At 52.0% G+C, this 20,465-nt stretch overlaps 3 protein-coding genes across 3 annotated transcripts; 2 read left to right on the top strand and 1 right to left on the bottom strand.

The window, feature by feature from the left end:
• The first annotated feature begins 1,788 nt into the window (after positions 1-1,788).
• LOC113937806 (somatostatin receptor type 4) lies at positions 1,789-2,979 on the top strand. Its single transcript, XM_027622653.2, has one exon. The coding sequence runs from the start codon at positions 2,575-2,577 to the stop codon at positions 2,953-2,955; it is 381 nt and encodes a 126-aa protein (XP_027478454.2). The 5' UTR covers positions 1,789-2,574; the 3' UTR covers positions 2,956-2,979.
• LOC118357262 (somatostatin receptor type 4) lies at positions 1,898-2,563 on the top strand. Its single transcript, XM_035728919.1, has one exon. It carries the CDS (start codon positions 1,927-1,929, stop codon positions 2,527-2,529), a length of 603 nt encoding a protein of 200 aa, XP_035584812.1. The 5' UTR covers positions 1,898-1,926; the 3' UTR covers positions 2,530-2,563.
• A 12,437-nt stretch (positions 2,980-15,416) lies between the features above and the next one.
• Positions 15,417-20,255, bottom strand: THBD (thrombomodulin). The gene has a single exon (XM_027623137.2). It carries the CDS (start codon positions 19,267-19,269, stop codon positions 17,266-17,268), a length of 2,004 nt encoding a protein of 667 aa, XP_027478938.1. The 5' UTR covers positions 19,270-20,255; the 3' UTR covers positions 15,417-17,265.
• Between the last annotated feature and the right edge of the window lie 210 nt (positions 20,256-20,465).

Raw genomic sequence — 20,465 nt, 5'->3', positions numbered from 1 at the left:
GCTGCACCAGTCCTGGCACAGACATGTAGCTCTTGCTTGTGCGGTTGCCAGTGCTCCAAAGGCTCCTTGTGTAGACCTCACAGACCTACACTCCCAGGCCATCCTGTGTCAGTGGTCAAGGAGCCATGCAGACCCCAACTCTGACCCAGACAGCTGACTTACACACATTCCCTGAATGACAAAGTCACCATCTCTCTCCCTGTAAGAGTCTCTCCCTTAGAGACAATGAGGAAAATGGGGAGCAGAGGAAAGGACAGACCAATTTAAGGAGTGTCCATGAAGAGGAGGAGGGCTACTAAGACAACTCTTTTATTATTTATTTTATTTTTATTTTTTCAAGACACATCTTTTAAAGGAACCATTTGGGTGGCAGAAACTGGGAACAGAGATTAAGCTCAGCCACTCTGTTGCTCGGGTGCTTATCACCTGTGCTCTGCCCCCTCCAAAAAAATCCTGGGTGAATAGCAGTCAGAAGCCTCCAGGCCCTCTGAAATGTCACCTCCAGCTGGCCTCAAGCAGCCTGCCACCTTCCCCTTGGCAGCAGCTCCAGCCACACAACATAGGCGCTGCGACCTCACCCCCAGCGGCCTGCAGCCACTTCCAGATGCACCAAAGGCTGTTCAGGACCGTCCTGAAGGGAGTCTTAAGGAGGCCACTGCCCTGCAGAGCAGTTCCAAAGGGCCAGCATTACTATGCGGATAATCTTCCGAGGCAAATCCCCACTTCACTAATTCTGCTGTGCCCCGTGTGGACTAGTAGGAACAAACAGGGTTGTGGGGCTGCCTGCTGGGTCCTCACACCGGGACTGTCTAGCCCAGGATCATCTAGTCCAGGGGTGTCAACTGGCACTTTTTGGAGTTTGGAGGGAGGAGGAAATCCAGTCTGGAACACCGACCTTTCCGGACCACCCTTCCCCGGGCACATTTCAGAGACCGCAGCGGAGACGCCTCCGAAGACAGCAGGCTCCGCGTAAGTTTCACGCCTCAGGTTCTGGAGCGAGCTGCCTGAGTCTGCAAGGCCCAGCGCAACGAGCACAGGACACAGAGGCTGGCCTTCTTCTGTGGCATCTCTGCCTCCGCGCGTGTGCACCTCAGTTCCTGGCGCCCACCCTACCCCCACCCCACTGAAATCTCGCTAAAAAGTCCCGGGATTTGTGGTTGCGGGGAGTGCGGGGGGAGGGGGGCGAAGGGGACCCTGTAGACCTGCAACTCACCGGGACGCCTATAGGAGGTTCAGGTTCCACCTCAATGACATGAGTTTAAATATGGGACAGCCCCTGCAGGTCTTCAAGAAGATCACAGGGGCAGGGGGGACGGGGTGGAATGGGGGTGAATGTCAAGCGTCCGGCAACTGGCTCCGCACTCCCCTGCCTCCCCGAGCGCCGCATCATCCAAACGGAGGACTCCGGGACCCCCAGCCTCGCGGCTGGAGAGGACAGAACAGAGGAGTGGGCGGCAACCGGCCGGAGAAGAGGATCTGAGGTGAGGCGCAGCCGAGGCAGGAGGCCCGGTGGGGGGCCCAGGAGCACCTGGGGCGGGGCTGGACCCCGGGGCTGGGGGCCTGGACGGTAGCTTTGCGGGGGCCGCGGAGGTGGGCAAACGGGGAGGGGCACGCGGGCTCCTGGACTGTGGCGCGGAGGGCGCGCGGCGCGGGATTGGTGGGCGCTCCCCGCGGGGCCAGCGGCCCGCTCTTCAGGCGGATCAAGGAGAGGCGCGCGCGTCTGCGCCGGAGCCCCCGGCCGCGTTCTCTACGCCGCGCTCCCGCCGACCTGGGCGGGCACCCCTGGGCATGAGTGCTTCCCTGACGCTGTCCCCCGGGGGCGAGGAAGAGCTCCAGACGGCCTGGTCCCCAGCGGTCAACGCCAGCTGAGCCCCGGCCGGGGAGGAGGAGGCGGCGGCGGGGAGTCGGGACGCGGGGGCAGCGGGCATGGGCGCCATCCAGTGCATCTACGCGCTGGTGTGCCTGGTGGGCCGGGTGGGCAACGCCCTGGTCATCTTCGTGATCCTCCGCTACGCCAAGATGAAGACGGCCACTAACATCTACCTGCTCAACCTGGCCATCGCGGATGAGCTCTTCAGGCTGGGCGTGCCCTTCTTGGCCTCGTCGGCCGCCCTGCGCCACTGGCCCTTCGGGTCCGTGCTGTGCCGCGCGATGCTCAGTGTGGACGGCCTCAACATGTTCACCAGCATCTTCTGTCTGACCGTGCTCAGCGTGGACCGCTACGTCCCGGTGGTGCACCCTCTGCGCACCGCCACCTACCGGAGGCCCAGCGTGGCCAAGCTGATCAACTTGGGCGTGTGGCTGGCGTCCTTGCTGGTCACCCTGCCCATTGCCATCTTCGCAGACACGAGGCCGGCTCGGGGCGGCCAGGCCGTGGCCTGCAACCTGCATTGGCCGCACCCGGCCTGGTCGGCGGTCTTTGTGGTCTATACTTTCCTGCTGGGCTTCCTGCTGCCCGCTCTGGCCATCGTCCTGTGCTACCTGCTTATCGTGGGCAAGATGCGGGCGGTGGCACTCCAGGTCGGCTGACAGCAGCGGAGGCGCTTGGAAAAGAAGATCACGTGGCTGGTGCTGATGGTGGTAGCTGCCTTTGTGCTCTGCTGGATGCCTTTCTACCTGGTGCAGCTGCTGAACCTGTTTGTGACCAGCCTTGATGCCACGATCAACCATGTGTCCCTCATCCTCAGCTACGCCAACAGCTGCGCCAACCCCATCCTCTATGGCTTCCTCTCCGACAACTTCCGCCGGTCCTTCCAGCGGGTTCTCTGCCTGCCGTGCTGCCTCCTGGATGCGCCTGGCGGTCCTGAGGAAGAGCCCCTGGACTATTATGCCACTGCCCTCAAGAGCAGAGGTGGGGCAGGATGGATATGCCCTCTGTTCCCCTGCCAGCAGGGGCCCTTGCAACCAGAACCCAGCCGCAAGCAGGTCCCCCTCATCAGGACCACCACCTTCTGAAGAGCCCTTTCACCTCCTCCCCAGCCTGGCCATGGCAAAGAAGTCTGTGCCACCCTTACCAGCCAGCAGACTGCCTGCCCCGATGCTCCCCTAAAAGCCACCGCCTGTTCCTACCGCAGTCACCTTTTTCCAGCAGTCTGTGTGCTAACCCCAAGAGCATCAAAGCTCCTTTGCTTTCTCCCAACCCCAGGACTCTGGGTTTCAGGAGGACGCCTTCATGGGGTTTGGACTCCTCTGAGCACTGGTCTATGATGTTAATCATCCCTGGACCTCTGACTGTTTTCGGAGGGGTGGGAGGCAGGGGCATGCCAGGGAGGAATGGCCATCTGCCTGTGACTTGTTACAGAACCTCTGCCCAGGAGAGGACTGTCCAGAGGGTGGAGGCAGCCAGTGCCCTTGCTCTCTGCCGACTCTTTGGCTGTGATGGGGACATCACATGTTCAATACGAGAAGGGAGGAAGGAAGATGCCTCCAAGCACACTCCCTTTGCTTCCGTTCCTGGGCTCTCCTCTAACTGAAATTTATGCATGACAGTCTGAGGCACCAGCTTTTTCACCCCCCCAGGCCCAGTGCCTGCTTGCAGTCACAAGTGTCACTCCAGTTGTCTTGGGCTAGCAGCAGGCTTCCTGTGAGTAGAAAATGTTTGGAGAATTGTAATGTGGGATTTGTTATGAGGCACAAAACCAGGTCAGTAATAAAAAAAGCAGAAAGGATAAATCTCATCTAGCTCCTATGATGCGATTTTTTGCCTCGACTCTTTGGCATGGGAGCACAAGACCTCATTAAATCGGCAGTTTATATCACAGTGGTGAGTGGGAGGGGAGTCAGGGGGAGGGGAAAGGAGACCAGAGAACGCAGATGGAAATCAGCCCAGATTTTGGATAGAGGAGGCAGCTCGATCACCCACTATTAAAAAATAAAAAATCACAATTTAGTAAAACATCAGCCAGATGTAGATAACAAACATATGTAGGCTGAACACAGTAAATGACTCTAACTTTTTGCCTGATGTTAACCCAAGGATAAATTAGCTTTTCCCAAAGGAAAAAGTCAGCTTACGAGGAGCTTTAATCCTGTTTTTTTATGAAGAAATGCTTGCAATGCTTATGTGGGGCTCTGGAGTGAAAACATGCTATTAAACATGTGTGAACAGCTATGTGGGGAGACTACACCTGGCTTAGCACAGCAGAAGGCCCTTCTGGGTTTGGCTGATCCCATCCAGATGGAGAGAGGAACAGGCGGGGAGGGTGAGGTGGACAACTGAAGAGAGAGCCCCTTTGCTCTTCCAGCGGGTTCTCAGCCCTCCAGAGCTCAAAGCTTCCTGGCAGGAGGGCTTCGAGAGAAAATACACTGGACTTGCCAGCCTAGCAGACCTCGCCTGACTTGAGCCTTTTCAGGCAGCCACCAGGTGTCCCAAGATGGGCACAGGGGGCTTCTAGGAGGCTAAAGAAGATTGAGGCAGGGCCAGGAGGGCAGGGTGAGGCCTAGGGGGACGCTCTGCTTCCACCATGGGCAGGGGCTCCTCTCTGAGATCAAGGAAGAAGCAGAACAAGGCTCTTCCCTGCAGTGTTAGGGCCAAGATCAGAGTTTTACTTGATATGAGCAGATGCTTGGTGTATGGGAAACAGGCAGGAAAGCTGACTTCTGGTCCAAGATATAACTATTGTATGATGCAGGCAAGCAGCTGAACCCCAGGGTCCTCAGAGTTCTGTTGATAAAATCAAGAGGTCTTCTAGTACCAGCACACTGTGACAGCTCTCTTCCATGTGGCTTTAGATTCCAGCTTCTTCCTTACTGAATGAAAACAAAAATAAAAACAAAAACAACCTTGCTTGAACTGTCTTTGGGCACATAACCATTGGATCCTTGCTCCTCTAGATGGCCAGCCAGCAGCATGATGTGTAGGCAATAATCAGTGTCGATCCAACTGTGTCTCAGAGGGCTGGATGGGCGAGGTAGAGATGTCGGTCTTTAGGCTCTGCGCATTGGGGTGGTCTACATCTGTCTGGCAGAGAAAATGTGTAGCCAATCTGTACTACGTCCTGGAGACATGGCTGTGGGTTGGAAGCTCCAAACTAAGACACAGAACCCCTTGAACTCACAAACATGCATGCACACATGTGCACACACACACATGCACATAAACACATGCACACGGACCATCCCAAACCTATTGTACCCACTAGAGTTGCTTTGGGCATCTGGAGTAAGTCAGTGCTAGTGTCTGCTGGCTTCGTGTAACTGTAATTTCTTGGCAGTTTTTAAAACTGAAGTATTTCTTTGTTGCCCAGTGCTCGGCAATGTGCAGCAGGGTGCTCACTCGGTAAATGTGGTTGCCCTCCAGGCTGAGAGCAATGCCCTGGGGGTTTGTGGCCCTGGCAACGATCTGAAATGGGCAGGAGCTGCTGGGCCTTTGCCTGCTCCCACCCCCACTTGTGTGGGGCTGGGGTCCTTCTCTTCAGTCTCCAACGGTGATTCACACTCAGCAAACTCTCTGCTGAGGAAGATGGGGCACTGCCCAGGAGTCTTGGCAACACTCCTGCTGGGCCGAGTATTTAAATGCAAAGTTTTAAACTAGTTGGTGATAGCTGAAGCAGAGGCAGCCTTAGGCGATAAAAGGAAAAGTCCCTGAGAGGCAGGGGCCCTCCAGCCACCGGACCAGGGAGCAGTGCTGTAATTTCTGGTAGCCTCAGTTTCTCACGTGAAATATGCACAAAAGCAGGGTGTGGGTTTGGAGTTCTTGTCAGCTGTAAACCGCCTTCTCAAAGGCACTGGAGAGGCACGCTAACTGAGGCAGTGGGAGGGTGAAAGACAACATTCTTCTATGCTGAGTACTCTCTCTATCCCTTGTTTAAAATGAGCGTTAACACGGCCCCTGACCTGGGAGTCATAAATCATGCCTGGAGGGGGCGGGGCTGACCAGTGTCTTCCTCTGCTGCAGATCCCTCTCGCTTCTGGGGGCGAGGGGCGGTTAACAACGGGGCACCGGCAGCAGCAAGCCCCTCAACAGCGCTGCTGGCCTTAGTTCGCATCAACACTGCCGCCTTTGTAACAGCTGGTTGCCTGACACCCTCCCAGTTCCTGAGCAGCAAGATTGCAGTGAAATGAAGTCGGGGATGGAGGCAGCCCGGGTCCTGAGAGCACTCACACATTTCACCTGCCTGGGCGGGTCGGCCAAGCAGCCACGCTTTGACCTGAGTCCTGCTCTGCCAGCCCTATAACAGCTTTTGGCTTCAAAATGAATGAAAACATTTTTCATCTGGGTAGAAACAGCCTTTAGGCACCCCCTCAATCAGTGAACTTGCCTTGTCTTTTAAAGTTGTCTTTAACTTGCTGTTCAGTGACAAGCCAGGTGTTTATAATTTCTTGATGTTGGGAATGACAGGTGATCACTCATCGGAATTCTTGCCCTATCTGTCAGCACTATGTCACTGAGCAAAGATGCATATTATTTTCATTTTCAGCTTTAAATTCTTGGCTTCACTTTCATTAAAAAACATCATACGTAGCACTCCTGAGATGCCAAAGGCTGATATCAAAGGAGAAAATAACCCAAATGTTTGGCCATGCTACTCGGAAACCGGACATGGCAGCCTGAGCAGTAACTGGGCAAACCCCTGTAAATTTGGGTTTTGAAGTTTTTCTCGGGCAGGCTGTTGGTCATGAAACATCCCCGTCTCTCACCACCCCTTACCCTAAGTAGGTGACAGAAAAGCCTCAGATTCTTTAAGCACAAATGTCAGAATCCTAAGGCTCTGTCCTTGGTTGCACACCATCAGTCAGCACCACACCCCGAAGCTCTGCTCTGTGGAGGTACATACAGGTGGGGGTGCATGCACACAGCACAGTGAGTGCTGCTTCTGGCAGCTTCGAGGCATCGTGGGAGCCTCCACAGACAACACCCCTGTGTTCATGAAGCTCAGAGATTAGGTGGCAAAAGATGAGCATTAATCAGGGAACCACAGAAATGAGAGTACAATTTTAAGCTAAAGTTAGAACAACCCAGAAATGGATTCTGGTTTCTGAGATGATGTACTAAAAGAATCTGACATGGTCATTAGGGCAGGGTTCCCCAGGAAGGTTGCTGGAGATGCCCTCCTTTGAAGGATGAGTGAGAGTCAGCCAGGAGAAGAAGGGGGTAGGGTGGAAGATATAAAGGGCTCAAGGCAGAGAGGATACCATGTGCAAAGGGCCTGTGGTGGTAGGCACTACAGATGCCCAAGGGGACTGGAACAGAGGACAGATAATGCCCAGTCAGCAAGAGGCATTAGGAAACAGACCAGCAGTGCCTCATAAGTCCCCTTAAGGATTTGGGACCCTGCCATTGCACGGCAGTGACAAGCTCCAATGAGAGGGTCATTGTCTGCCTGGCAAAGAAACCCATCAAGGGCTCTTGAGTCCTTATAAAGCTGGGGCACTCGTGCCTCTATTTTGCACCAGGAGTTTGGCAGGAGGAACATGTTCTTTCCATTTCAACATTCATCAGCTTTTTTCAACAGGAAGACAAGAGTTCCCAATCATATGAATGGACTAGCTTAGTGTCTAACCAGGACGGGCACTTTTGAAAATGGGGGAGAACTTAAAAAAAAAAAAAATCCAAGATTAACTGTGTCGCCTAGAATGGAAGTACTGAGTTGGTTAAAATAAAAATATGGCTTCCTATTATGGAAAGCCACCGTGGGTACCCACTGATGCCACATGGGGGTGCAGCGCCTGGGTCTAGATGGGCTGCCCGAGGTCAGCGTTGGCACAGTGCAGATGTGTGGAGGCCTGGGTAGAACAGACTTGCGGACACACAGACCAGGGACAGAGCACCCATGTAACAGCCCGGTGTGACTGCAGGAAAGCTCCGTGGCCCTTGGAGAAAGGCCGGAACAAGACTACCTACACATGATTGTGCAGGGGACTGGCCCAGAGGAAGGCTCAGTATTCGGACAGTGACCAACTGGCAGAGAAGAAGACAACAAGGTCAGTACAGAGAATTGCCCTGTTTTTGTTGGTGTTGTTGTTGGTGGAGGGTTTTTCTTTCTTTCTTTTTTTTTTAAATCAGGATTTCTTTCTTTTTTTTAAGATTTTATTTATTTATTTGACAGAGAGAGAGTGAGAGAGGGAACACAGGCAAGGGGAGTGGGAAAAGGGGAAGCGGGCTCCCCACCAAGCAGGAAGCCCGATGTGGGGCTCGATCCCAGGACCCTGGGACCATGACCTGAACCAAAGGCAGACACTTAACGAATGAGCCACCCAGGTGCCCCCAAAATCAGGATTTCTTTAGCCACTCTGAGGAGGCTGCGATTTCTTTTTAATCTATTTTTATTGAAGTATAATTTACATATGGCAAAATTCACTCCTTCTAGGTGCTCAGTACTATGAATTTCGACAATCATACAGTTAGACAGCCACAGTTGTTTAACTGCCACCCCAGTCAAGATGGGGAGGGTTTTGTCACCACGCACTTCCCTCGTGGTGACCGCGATCTGTGCCCTGAGGGGGAGGGCTGCCAATAGCATGAGAGGACACGAGGGGACCAGAATTGGGGGCAGTGTGCTCCCTAAATTGAGGGAAGCCACCCACTCATACCGTTTCTAGAGCTCCTTTACCCAGACAGGGTTCCCTCAGCCCATTTACTAAGGAAATGCTGCCCTTTCTATGTCCTGGAACCGAAAAGAACCACCTTGGGCTCCAGAAATCTCTCACCCACAAAGCAGGGGCTTGAGTATGTCCCTGGGCAAGGTGCCAACTTATCAAGAACCTCATAGGCTTTTACTCTGAGCTCTGGAGAGAGAGCACAGCTTCCCCTCCAAGCCAGGGGTTCAGACTCCCTCCTAAGCTTTGCAGAGTGGATACACCTCAAGACCCGGCAGACACATGATTTCCATTTATCCCAGGCCTGCAGGCACCTTGCTGCTGGGTGGTCCTGTGTTCCCTATCCCGAGCTCTGGACTTTCAGACAAATGAAACAGAGAAGCCGGGACTTGCTCTGTGTCTTTCTCAGACTTTCCCTTCTCCTCGGATTACTGTTGGATTTCCAAAGTCCCACCTTTGGAAGAAGGGCAAAAATGTTTGAAGTAAGACGGAAATCACATTCTGGCAAGGAATCACATTCTGGTGTGATTTGAAGCCACTGAAAGTGGCACTTTTGGTTTCAATCACCATTTCAAGACAAATTTAACAATGTGTGCCCCCAGGACAGGGGTGATGGTGTGCAAGGCTCAAGATCTCCAGAGTCTGTGGGAGACTTGAATTCTCAAGGAATTAAAAGGAGTTGAGGCAAGAGGCAGAAGGAAGAGGGGAGGATTCGGGATACTGTGGCAAAGCCCCTCTTCCTGGCTGGATGGCTGAAGGAAGGTCTGCTTGGGAGTCCAACAACCCATGAGTAAGCAGTTGGGGCCAGTTTCAGTGTGAAGCCAGAAGGAAGATTCCAGAAAGACAACAGAAAGAAGTTGCCACATGTTCAATATGTGGAAGAGAAGAAGGTTCATCTCAGGACAATATCAATCATGATATGTCCCATTAAAAAAAAAGATTTATTTCAGGCAGAAAACACCTGGCCTGTAGCCCTGGGGGGCATTATATCATCATGGACCCTAGTTTGGAATCTTGGTGTTTTTCACTGGGTCCTGAAACCCTTCTGGACTTGCTCCCCTGTCTCCAGTGGGTGTGGCTTTGAACTAATGCATCCCCAGGGTTCTTTTGTCTTTTGTAATCACACTTTCAAAACAAGCTGAGAAGGATTTTGATTCTGTTAGAATCTGATGTTAAAAAAATATTTCATTTCTCTTGTGAGAGGAAATCAGTTGTTTGCCTACATCTGAACTTGCTGACCAAAAAAAAAAAAAAAAAAAAGGGAGAAGGACTCTCTCAAAACAAAAAAGATAGTGCTGAACCCTGGACACATGTTCTGACAACTAAAGGAAGAGCCGGGCGTTGCCTATATTATTTTATGAAGAAAGGCCCGAAAAGGTCAGGGGATGTGTTTTCAGATGAAGTCAGGTACCCCCCACAGAGTCTTGACCATGATGAAAATGTGTTTTTATATGTTCTTTGTAACCTCGGTTTTCCCTAAAGACATGAAATAATAATTCACCCCCATTTAATATAAGACCAACAGAAGCCCCCTAGGTTACAACTTGGGAATCTTCTATCACCTCGGCCTGTCCACAACCAGAATGGCAGACTGAGGCGCCTCAGGAAGGAGTGTGGCAGAGCAGGGCTTTGGCCCAAGGAGTGTGAGTAGGCAGCACCATCATTCCTCTTCACACACACCTTCCTTACTTCCTTATTGCACACTCAAGTTCCACCCCCAAAATTGTAGCATGGGATTCGTCATCTTTCTTTTTTATTTCTTTGCACACTCCTGGTGGGCTGCCAGGAATTTTGGCAGTGAGTCCAGAACACGGGGCCAATGGGCAAGGTGCAGGGAGACACAGGAGCCAGGTTTCACTGAAACCTGTTTGCCAAAGGTTAAGAGAGTCAGGCAGTCTGGTCAAAGCTTAGAAAAGTTCATCTTTGTGATTCAAACATGAAAACATAAGCTCCTTGGCATGGGGAGACCCTGCAGGGGGTGGGGAAGGTTAGCAGGCCTCAGAGAGGAAAGAAGCTTCATCTGGTATGTGCTCACAATTCCAGTGGCAGTGAAGGGGAGTGGCCCTTTCCTCTATGTTAACAAGTCAGGAAATGACAGATGTTGGCAGGGATGCGGAGAAAGGGGAACCCTCCTACACTGTTGGTGGGAATGCAAGCTGGTGCAGTCACTCTGGAAAACAGTATGGAGGTTCCTCAATAAGTTGAAAATATAGCTACCGTATGACCCAACAATTGCACTACTGGGTATTTACCACAAAGATACAAATGTAGGGTTCCAAAGGGGTATGTGCATCCCGATGTTTATAGAGCAAAATCCACGGTAGCCAAACTATGGAAAGAGCCATTCATCAACAGATGAATGGATAAAGAAGATGTGGTGTGTATATATATATATATACACACACACACACACACACACACACACACACACACACACACACACACACACACACACACACACATATACACAATGGAATATTATGCAGCCATCAAAAGGAATGAGATCTTGCCATTTGCAATGACGTGGATGGAACTGGAGGGTGTTAGGCTGAGCGAAATAAGTCAATCAGAGAAAGACATGTATCATATGACCTCACTGATATGAAGAATTCTTAATCTCAAGAAACAAACTGAGGGTTGCTGGAGTGGTGGGGGGTGGGAGGGATGGGGTGGCTGGGTGATAGACATTGGGGAGGGTATGTGCTATGGTGAGCGCTGTGAATTGTGTAAGACTGTTGAATCACAGATCTGTACCTCTGAAACAAATAATATATTATATGTTAAAAAATAAAAGAGAGAAGATAGCAGGAAGGGAAAAATGAAGGGTAGGAAGTTGGAAGGGGAGACGAAGGGGGATTATGGACTCTGAGAAACTAACTGAGGGTTCTAGAGGGGAGGGGGAATCTACCTTCTGGCTTCACACTGAGGCTGGCCCCAGATGCTTACGTTATGGGTTGTTGGACTCCCAAGCAGATCTTCCTTCAGTCACCCAGCCAAGAAGAGGGGCTTTGCCACAGTATCCTGAATCCTCCCCTCTTCCTTCTGCCTCTTGCCTCAACTTCTTTTAATTCCTTGAGAATTAAATCCTCTAGGAGGGTTAACCTGGTGATGGGTATTAAGGAAGGCACATTCTGCGTGGAGCACTGGGTGTTATGCACAAACAATGAATCATGGAACACTACATCAAAAACTAATGATGTAATGCATGGTGATTAACATAACATAATAAAGTAAAATTAAGAAAATTTTCCTCTATGTTGATGATGGTGCTAGCTCCAGGAACGTGTGTATTCTTTAGGACTTCCAGATTTGGTCACCAAAAAGGGTGAATTTTAATGTATGTCAGTTATATTGTGATCTTTTTCTTAAAAAAAAAAAAAAAAGAGTTAAAGTAAAATGCACTACCCACTATCTGGGCTTAGCCTGCTCTTCCTGGCACTTGTGGTCCTAATGGCCAGAACATTCCAGGCTCACAGAGTTTAATTATTTTGGCCCCTAATCAGTGATCAGACACCACTTAGATCCTTAGGAGTTTAGGTTCTTCTTTCTCCCCACAGAGAAAGAGGAAGATGAGCAAACATGCATATATTTTTCTGATGAAGAGTTCCCCCAAGTCCCTGCACTTTAGGGGATGATGCCACCTTTCCTCAGACGCAGGGGGGCAGCTGACCCTGTTTCTGAGTGGGGGGGGGATCTCCCATGTGTGGCAGGGCTAGGAAACTCAGTCACAGCCGAGTCTGTGACTCTCCTGGGGAGCATTTAGGTGTCCACCCCAACCAGCCCCCTCGCACTGCCCCAGTGAGGTAGATGGTTGACAAAGTTTAGAGATTTGCCCAGAGTCGCCCATCAAGAGTCTGGACAGCTGGGGCTGCTAATCATTTTCAACTGATGATTCCTTTCTCTTTTGCAGGTTCCTCTTTGGTGTTGCTACACTTGGGGGCCCCATGGGGCGGTTGAGGGTGAGGGTGCGGGTAGTGCCGCCTTTCTCACAGCCCCAGGGGCTGCCTGGGCTGGAGCCAATTTTATCTTTCTCTTTTGGGCCCTGAGAAAGAAAGCAGGGCACTTTGGGGTATATTCTCTCCTTCTCTGTGGCCTCCCCGGGAGCACAATGCAGGAGATCTCTGCACTCCTATGCCTTAATGGGCTTTGTGAGCAGGGGAAAGAGAACTTGGAGGCAGGATTTTATGGCTCCTGAGGGACTGCTTCTCACCCTCGGCAAACATCTCTCTCCTTAAGGATCCCCCAGACCCCCCCAGAACACTCCCTCAAGGGTGGACAGCGTCTCTTCCAAATGACTGCACTTTGCCTGGAAAGAATAATTTCCACTTTCTGCACACCTCAGATTTGCTCTCAAGACAATTGAGATCTCAACATAGTCATTTGTTTTCATCCACTGATGCATCCACTTATTTATTGGCACAAGTGCTCTCATTTATTGGACACCTGATCTGTGCCCAAACCTGTGCTAACTCACCTCATCTAATGCTCATGGAAACCCTGTGGTGTCACACTTGCTAGCACCCCACTTTACAACCTTACAGGGGCTGCATGGTGCCCATGGTCATGTGACCACCCTGTGTCAGGCTGGGATTCAAATCCAGGTGTATGTGACACCCACACCCCTTGTTAGCCCTGCTGGATGCCCAGGTGTCTGCCCATGGGGACATGTGAATAAGCCTAGAAGTGGCTCTTATATTCCCAAACAATTTTAGTACAGAAACTGAATACCAGTGTGTCTTGTTAAAACTCTTTGAGTGGCACGCTTGCTTCTTGTATAGAATTCACTCTTGATAACCTGACCTGGAAACTCCTCTCCCTTCCACTCTTACCTCTCCATTCTATCTCTCCAGCTTCATCTTGGCCACCCTCCCTCTTGTTCACCATGCTTCATGCCCTCTGCCAAGACTCTTCCCTGCACAGGGCCTTTGCACACACTGTTCCTGCACCCACACTGCTTTCTTCTCCACTCTGAATTTGACTAACCCCTGTTCCTCCTTCATGTCTAGTGTCGAGTCAGCTCATCAAAGACACCTTCTTTACTCCTGCAACCTAAATCTCACTGCCCTGTTGTGCTGAGCTTCTCCTCCCCAGCTCCTACTGTTGTTTCTAAGTTAAATACAGTTTGGGGGCAATTATTTGTTTCATATCTGTCTCTCCCACCAGAGTGTTAGCTTCTCAAGGTAGGGGGTTGTTACCATGCCTATCACCAAACCAGGAACAGAGTACAATCTCAATAAATACTTGCCAAACCAGTCCAACAAAAGGGGCTAGATGTGAGGAAGGGACAGATGCCATTTAACTCATAAAATCAAATTCTGGCTTATCCACAAGTATGACCTTGACCTTCTTCCCCAGGCTTTGCAAGCTGTGGGATGTCATCAGCAAACACGTACCACTTGCTGAGATTTGAAATTCTCCCTCAGACCTGGATATCCAATAATGTGAACAGAAAGCAAGACTGTACAAATTGATCCACAGCCCCTGTTTCATAAGGTTTACTCTGATTCTAAATGCTGGGCGATGATTCCTATGGCTGACTGATTTGTTTATGTGATTCTGACATCTTTCTCAGAGTGGGGCTGTGGTTTCCCCGTTGTTCAGAGAATCTCAAGTTCAGAGGAGGCCAATAAGCAGTGATGCTAATCTCCCACAGGACAAGGAATGAGGAGGATGGGGAGGGACTGGGCCCGCACCCCACCAGTGCCCTGGAGTCCAAGATGACCCAGTAAGGGTTTTTGACTCTGAGTCTTAAAAGTGTGTTTTGGTCTTCTTATATTCCTTAAGAAAATCCCCCTCCTTTGGATGGAGAAACCCTAAAGCAATGAGCCCTCCTTAGTCATTTTGCTAGCTACTTGGAAGCAGTCCCTTTTGAAAATGAAGTCCAGTAGTAAGGACAAATCTGTAAGGTACCGCCCTCTCCTCTAGACCCCCAGCACAATTCATGTGTACCTGCTTTACCTATGCACATCAAGTTTTTCTTCACATGTATCTACTACTGACTTTGGTTTTCTGCTAGTCTGCTAAACTCCTAAAGGCAACATAGCTCAACTTGTGATCCTGGGAGAACGCTATGCATAGTAGCCACCCCCGCACACACCCCAAAGCTGTCAGCTTCATCCAGGATGGATGTGGAAATTTCCAACTTCATCTTTGCAACAGTAACTATGCAGATTGAAGCTAAGAAATTCAGCATTATCCAGATGTATAAAAATGTTTGAATATTTGATCAAACTCAATTGTCTTCCAACTTCTGCTTTATGAAAAATTTCAGAGCACTGTATATAAAATTCAGGCAGTGCCACCCTCTGAGGAAAAGGGAACCAGGAAATATGTGTCTTACAAAGACAGTACTTCTAATCTCCAACAGAAATAAGAATGATTTAATACTGCATGAGACCTTGGTATGTGGAAATGATTGTTTGAATTTGAGCCACAGACTAAGACCCCTCGTGACTGTTGTGTTTGGATATCTCAGAGGGCAGATAATGCCAAACCATTCACAGGAAGGACACACAGCTGGGATTCTAGAAATGCCCCCAAGAAGAACTGTTTCTTTAACTCATCCCAACAAATAATCCTATAATGTCTTTCAAAACATATAGACACAAGTCCTATGTATGAAGTTGTTATGGTTACAGAAGGAAACATAAATATTTGTGCACACAGACATTACATGAAGTCCTTCTACAGTGAAGACAATTTCCTCTGGAAAGATCTTTGAAAGTCAGAGATGATGCCACGAGCAGATGGAGCTAGTGACGGGGCATGGAGCATCCTTTCAAGGTGTCTCCCCAAATTTCATTGTTTGTGAGCCCTGTTTAATGACATAAAATGAGGGGGCTGGGGGAGGGTAGGTGAACAGACACAAAACCCAAGAGCACTCTGTTATTTGTTTATTTTCTACATGTGATGTCATAAGCAAGAGTTTTGCCTGTGTTCTAGTTTATCTCCAATAAATAAATAACTATGTACAAATGTGCTGAGTTTACAAAATAGAGGAAAACATTTGTTTTACAAAAGATACTCTTGTATGATACATTTTCCCATACAGTGAAATACGATTCATTCCTAGCTTAGTTGAACCAACAACCCTGTGTAGCAATGTCTAAAGGTGTGTACCTAGTCTTTTCTATCAGAAAGCAAAGCTATAAATAGAAAATTCCTCAGTTTCTTGAGAATATAGGCCTGGACTTGGCCTGCTGCTTATAACTGATCCATATTTAATGTATTCCAGAAAGTTGGAAGCTGTTTGAAACAGTTCTTCTCAAGCTATACTGGGCAGACCCCTGCAGATCTTGTTAAAATATAGATTCTTGTGCAGCCGGAGTTTCTGCATTTCTAACTGGCTGCCAGGGGCAGCTCCCACTTCTTGTGCAGGGATCATGTTCTAAGTGGCCAGGGGTGGAGGGCCCCTCTGAAGTGGGAGAAATTCCCATTGGCCTAATCAAGGTGAGGCCCTAATTGGGCATCCTCCAGGCTTCATCCCCAAGTTCCCAAATCCCCCAAGACCCAGCAGAACTGGTTTTATTTTGGAGCACACATTACAAGAAGAGTAAGATTCAAAATGGTAACTGGCATGAATTGTGCAGCTCAGAACTTTCTTAAACTGTCCCCTGGGAGGAACTTCATTCCTGTCTCAATCTAGAGCAATCATGAGAACATTTTCAACATTATCAAAAATAACCAGTTATAACAACAACAATAATTATAATAATGGGAAAAAGAAACAGGCATAAGAAGCTTAACAACAATAAAGATCTTTCAGTTCAAACGAAAATGACAACAATAAAACCCAGGCTCATTGTTTAAAAAATAGAAATAAAAAAACTCCTTGGGTTGAATTTCTATGACAGTCCAGCAACATTAGTTCAATGAATGCCTCTCACATCTTAACTTTTGTTAAAATGCTATTACTCTGGAAGCTGAAATTTCAGGATAAATTAGCAAGCCTGGTTCAAGAGCAAATAAATTCCCAACCAACCTTGATTGTAGTGTTTTTGATTCTATTTCACATAGGAGCTTTGCCCAGGCAGACATGGAAGAACAGAAGGAGGGTGGCCAGGTAGGGACATTCCAGGTGGGTTGGCTGAGCTCCAAGGAGGGGAAAATTGGGAGGAACAACGAAGGTAACTGGGGCCTGGCTTCAGCAATGTGAGAGTGCTGGGAAAACCACCAAGATGGTTTAACTGCAACCTGAAGAGTAGAAATATATAAATATACAGATAGGGAAGGGGAGGGAGGGAGGGAGGGATACAAAGTGGGTACTGGAGATATACAGGTGGGGGGGAGAAGCAAAAGCAAAGAAAAAAAAGCCATCCTAAATACTTAAAAAATAAATATCTTGGTCATTATGCACACCTTGATTACACTCACTAGTCCACGGGATCAAAAGTCTGACCCAAAGGCTTCCAGCCAAGGAGGCCCACCCCTCTCATGCCCCTTGGTGAGGTCATGGGACACTCTGTAGTCTGTGTCTTCGCTATAAATTGCCATCTCTGCCTAGTTGTCCGATGATGTCATGGAAGTGGCTGGGGCGCATACTCCTTCCAACCCCCACTCCCCAGCCAAGTGTGGAATCAGCAAAAGAAGGGCGGCCTGATCTTCTCCAGTTCTGATGCCAGCTAAAGTGCTTTGGAATAGGTGGCCAGGGAGTAAGGTTGGGGGAGGGGGAGAGGCACAGGAGGGAGGGAAGGCCCAGCCAACAGCAGGGGCCAGGGAGGAGGCCTCTCAGAGTTTCTGAGGCATCTGCTCGGTTCGCACGTGCTGCAGCACCACCTCCTTGGCTGGGGCGCCACACTTGTACTCCAACTCCGCCCTGGTGGCGCCTTGCTTCTTGCGCAGATGACACAGGAGCGCCAAAAGCGCCACGACCAGAGACAGGCTGGCGATGGAGATGCCGATGAGCACTCCAGAATGCAAGGGCCCTACAGGTGGGGGGCCCGAGGTGGCCCCCGGAGTCGGGGTGACTGGGGGCTCCCCAGAGCCGCTGTCGCCGTCGCCGTCAATGATCAACTTGGGGTCACAGTCGGTGGCATCCTGGCCGGCGAAGGGCGAGTCAGGCCCGTAGATGCACTCGTAGGTGCCTGGGAGGTTGCGGCAGGCCTCGGGGCAGTCTCCATTTTCACACTCGTCGATGTCCGTGCATATGAAGCCGTCGTCCAGAATGTAGCCCTCGGGGCACTGGCAGGAAGTTGGGCTGTTGGGATCGCAGTCAGCTGGGCATGCAGTCTGGTTGCAGAACATCTGGCACCTGTGTGGGTCGTGAGGGCTGGGTGCGAAGCCCTCGGCGCAGATGCAGCGAAAGTCAGTTTGACCCACGGGCTGGCACTGGTACTCGCACTTACTCCCGAAGCACGGGTCCACTGACTCCACGCACTCGTTGTCTACCAGCTCGAAGCCAGAGTTGCAGAGGCATTCGAAGGCGCCCCGCGTATTAACACATCGCTGCGGGCACGGACTGGGCACTTGGATACAGTCGTCCACGTCCTCGCACCGGTGCTGGTCGGCAGCCAACCGGTAGCCCGTCTCGCACATGCACGAGTAGGAGCCGGGCACGTAGCTGTTGGGAATGCAAAAATGCTCGCAGAGTTTGTGGCACAAGTGATCCGCTAATGCGACGCAGAAGCGCCCGTCTTCCTGCAGGTAGGCGTCCGCGGGGCAGAGGCAGTGCGACGTCTCGGCGCTCGCGTTGCAAGTGTGCTGGCAGCCGCCGTTCTCCACGCTGCAGTCCCAGGCGCCAGGCGCATCCCGGTCCCAGCGCCCCTCGGCCTCTCCTGGCAGCTCCGCGCACACCAGCTCCACTCCCAAGGGCGCTACAGCGGCGGAGCTACCCACCGGCAGCGCCTGGAAGTCCGCGCCGCGGGCCCCGAACGGGGTGCTATAGGTGATGGTTACACCGGCGGCCGCCACGGCGCCAGACTCCACCAGCAGGGGTCTGCAGGAGGCTGCGAAGTGGAACTCGCAGAGGAAACCATCGGCCTCTGCAGTGCACTGCTGCTCCTCCCAGGCCGGCTCGCCGGGTGCTAGGGCCCCGGCTTCCGAGACTGCGACGCACAGGGGACCGCAGAGTGGCGCCGGGTCGACGTGGAGCCGCGCCCACCTGCTGTAGCTGGTGCGGTCGTCGCCGGTAACCCACTGGAAGCCGCGCAAGGGCCCGAGTTGCCCCTGGTCGCTGCAGCCGGCCTGGAGCTGCAGGCCGATCCAGAGGCGCGGGCTGTCGCCGCTGTCGCCGCTCAGGAGCAGGGAGATGACATCAGCCGCCACTGAGGAGCGCACGGTCATCAGGTGGCCCCCCAACCCCTCGCAGGCCTGGCTGGCGGCGAGGAAGGTCGCGGGGCCCCGGAAGAGCTCGAAGCAGTCGTGCTCGACGCACTGGCTGCCGCGTGGCTGAGGCTCTGGGGGCGCAGGGAGCCCCAGACCCGCGGGGGCCAGCACGCCGAGGAGCAGGACCCGGAGCATGCTGTCCCGGCACGCCGCGTGCAGGCGCGGGGAAGAGCGCAAGCGCCGCGACGGGGCCCAAGCCCGGCGGGGGCTGAGAGGCGCAGGGCGCCGCTGGCGACAGCCGTTTGCGTTGGTCCCAGCCCAGACGTGTCCAGCCGCGGCGCGCAGCCCTGGCGAAGCAGCATCTGACATGCCGGCGGGCCCGGGCCCTGGTTTATAAGTGCGCGGCCCTCCCTCCTGGACGTTCGGGAAAAGGAAGGAAGTGCCTGGTGGGAAGGGCTGATGCTGCATTCTCGGATTACTGGGTTCTCCGGACGCCTTGTGCCCGCCCTCGCGCCTGGGATCACCTCGCCGGGATGAGTAAACCCAGCCGGGGCGCTGGGAGGTCCCCGGGCGGGACCGCCAAGCGCAGGCGCCGCGGGAGGACAGCACCTCTATCAGCAAGACACAGTGTCCGCCCCCGCCACTAGGGCCCTCAGGCTCGCAGTCGTAAAAGGGGCTTAATCCGCAGCCCCTCCTAATCTCTCGGCCCTCTTTCTTTTTCTTATAAATGTATTGTTACCACCGATTTCAAGGGAAGTCTTGATTGCAGAACTCTGGGAAGTAGAGACGAGAGAGGAGGGCTTTAAATGGGGGGTGGGGAGGTGGTGCCCAAGACCTGCCGGGCTCTAGGGGGAGGCCCCGCCAAGAAGAGGATTTGGGGAGGGGCTGCCAAGGGCGTGGACTTCCCCAAAGAAGCAGTAGCGAGTAGAGAACTGGACCCCGCCCTGGGCCCCGGCGCCTAGAGCGGGAGACCTGGGTGCGCTCGGCCCCAGAGGACAAAGGGTGTGGCTGGCGCGAGGATGGGGGGAGGGGGAAGAACTGGCCTAATACTGGCGCCCTCCGCGCACAAGCAAGGACCCACGGGTCCCTGAGCAGGAGCTGTCTGGCCAGACGTCATCTCGTCGCGTGGGAAAGTCTCGAGGACACTGTCAGGGCTCCAAGGTCTTGTCACCCTTCAGAAGCAGCGGCAGGCGAATTCCTGCCGAGCCCTGTTGGGGCGGGCGTGGTGGGGAGCGCCCTAGCCTGTTTGGTCTGTTTTTGTCCAGCTTCACAGAGGGACAGTCCATCTCACACCCCAAAAGGGGAGCACGGGAGCCCTCGCGGGCTCCAAGCGAATCTGGCTCGGGACAGTTAAGGATTTTTGAATTTGGCTGAGAGATCAGAGTGATAGAAAGGTGCACATAAATGCCACTCGCGTTGCAGAAGGGCGGTCCTGCGGATGGACGGGGTGGGGAGGAGGAGGGAATCTGTCACTTTCCCGACCTTTTCCGCTTATTCACTTACCAAGAATGTTGGGGGGGGGGTCCAAAACATAAGGGAGAGACAAACTTTTTTTTTTTTTTAAACCTTGCGCCACCTCTCAGCTACGGTCACTCACAACCAAACACCAGAGGGCGGCGCTGTTGAACTCTAAACAAAACCCCAAAAGCTGGAGATCTCTAAAT

The sequence above is a fragment of the Zalophus californianus genome, chromosome 8 (assembly GCF_009762305.2).
Source record: "Zalophus californianus isolate mZalCal1 chromosome 8, mZalCal1.pri.v2, whole genome shotgun sequence".
Lineage (NCBI taxonomy): Eukaryota > Metazoa > Chordata > Mammalia > Carnivora > Otariidae > Zalophus > Zalophus californianus.
Note: the sequence above shows the minus strand (reverse complement) of the source record. Positions and strands in the feature narration are given on the sequence as shown.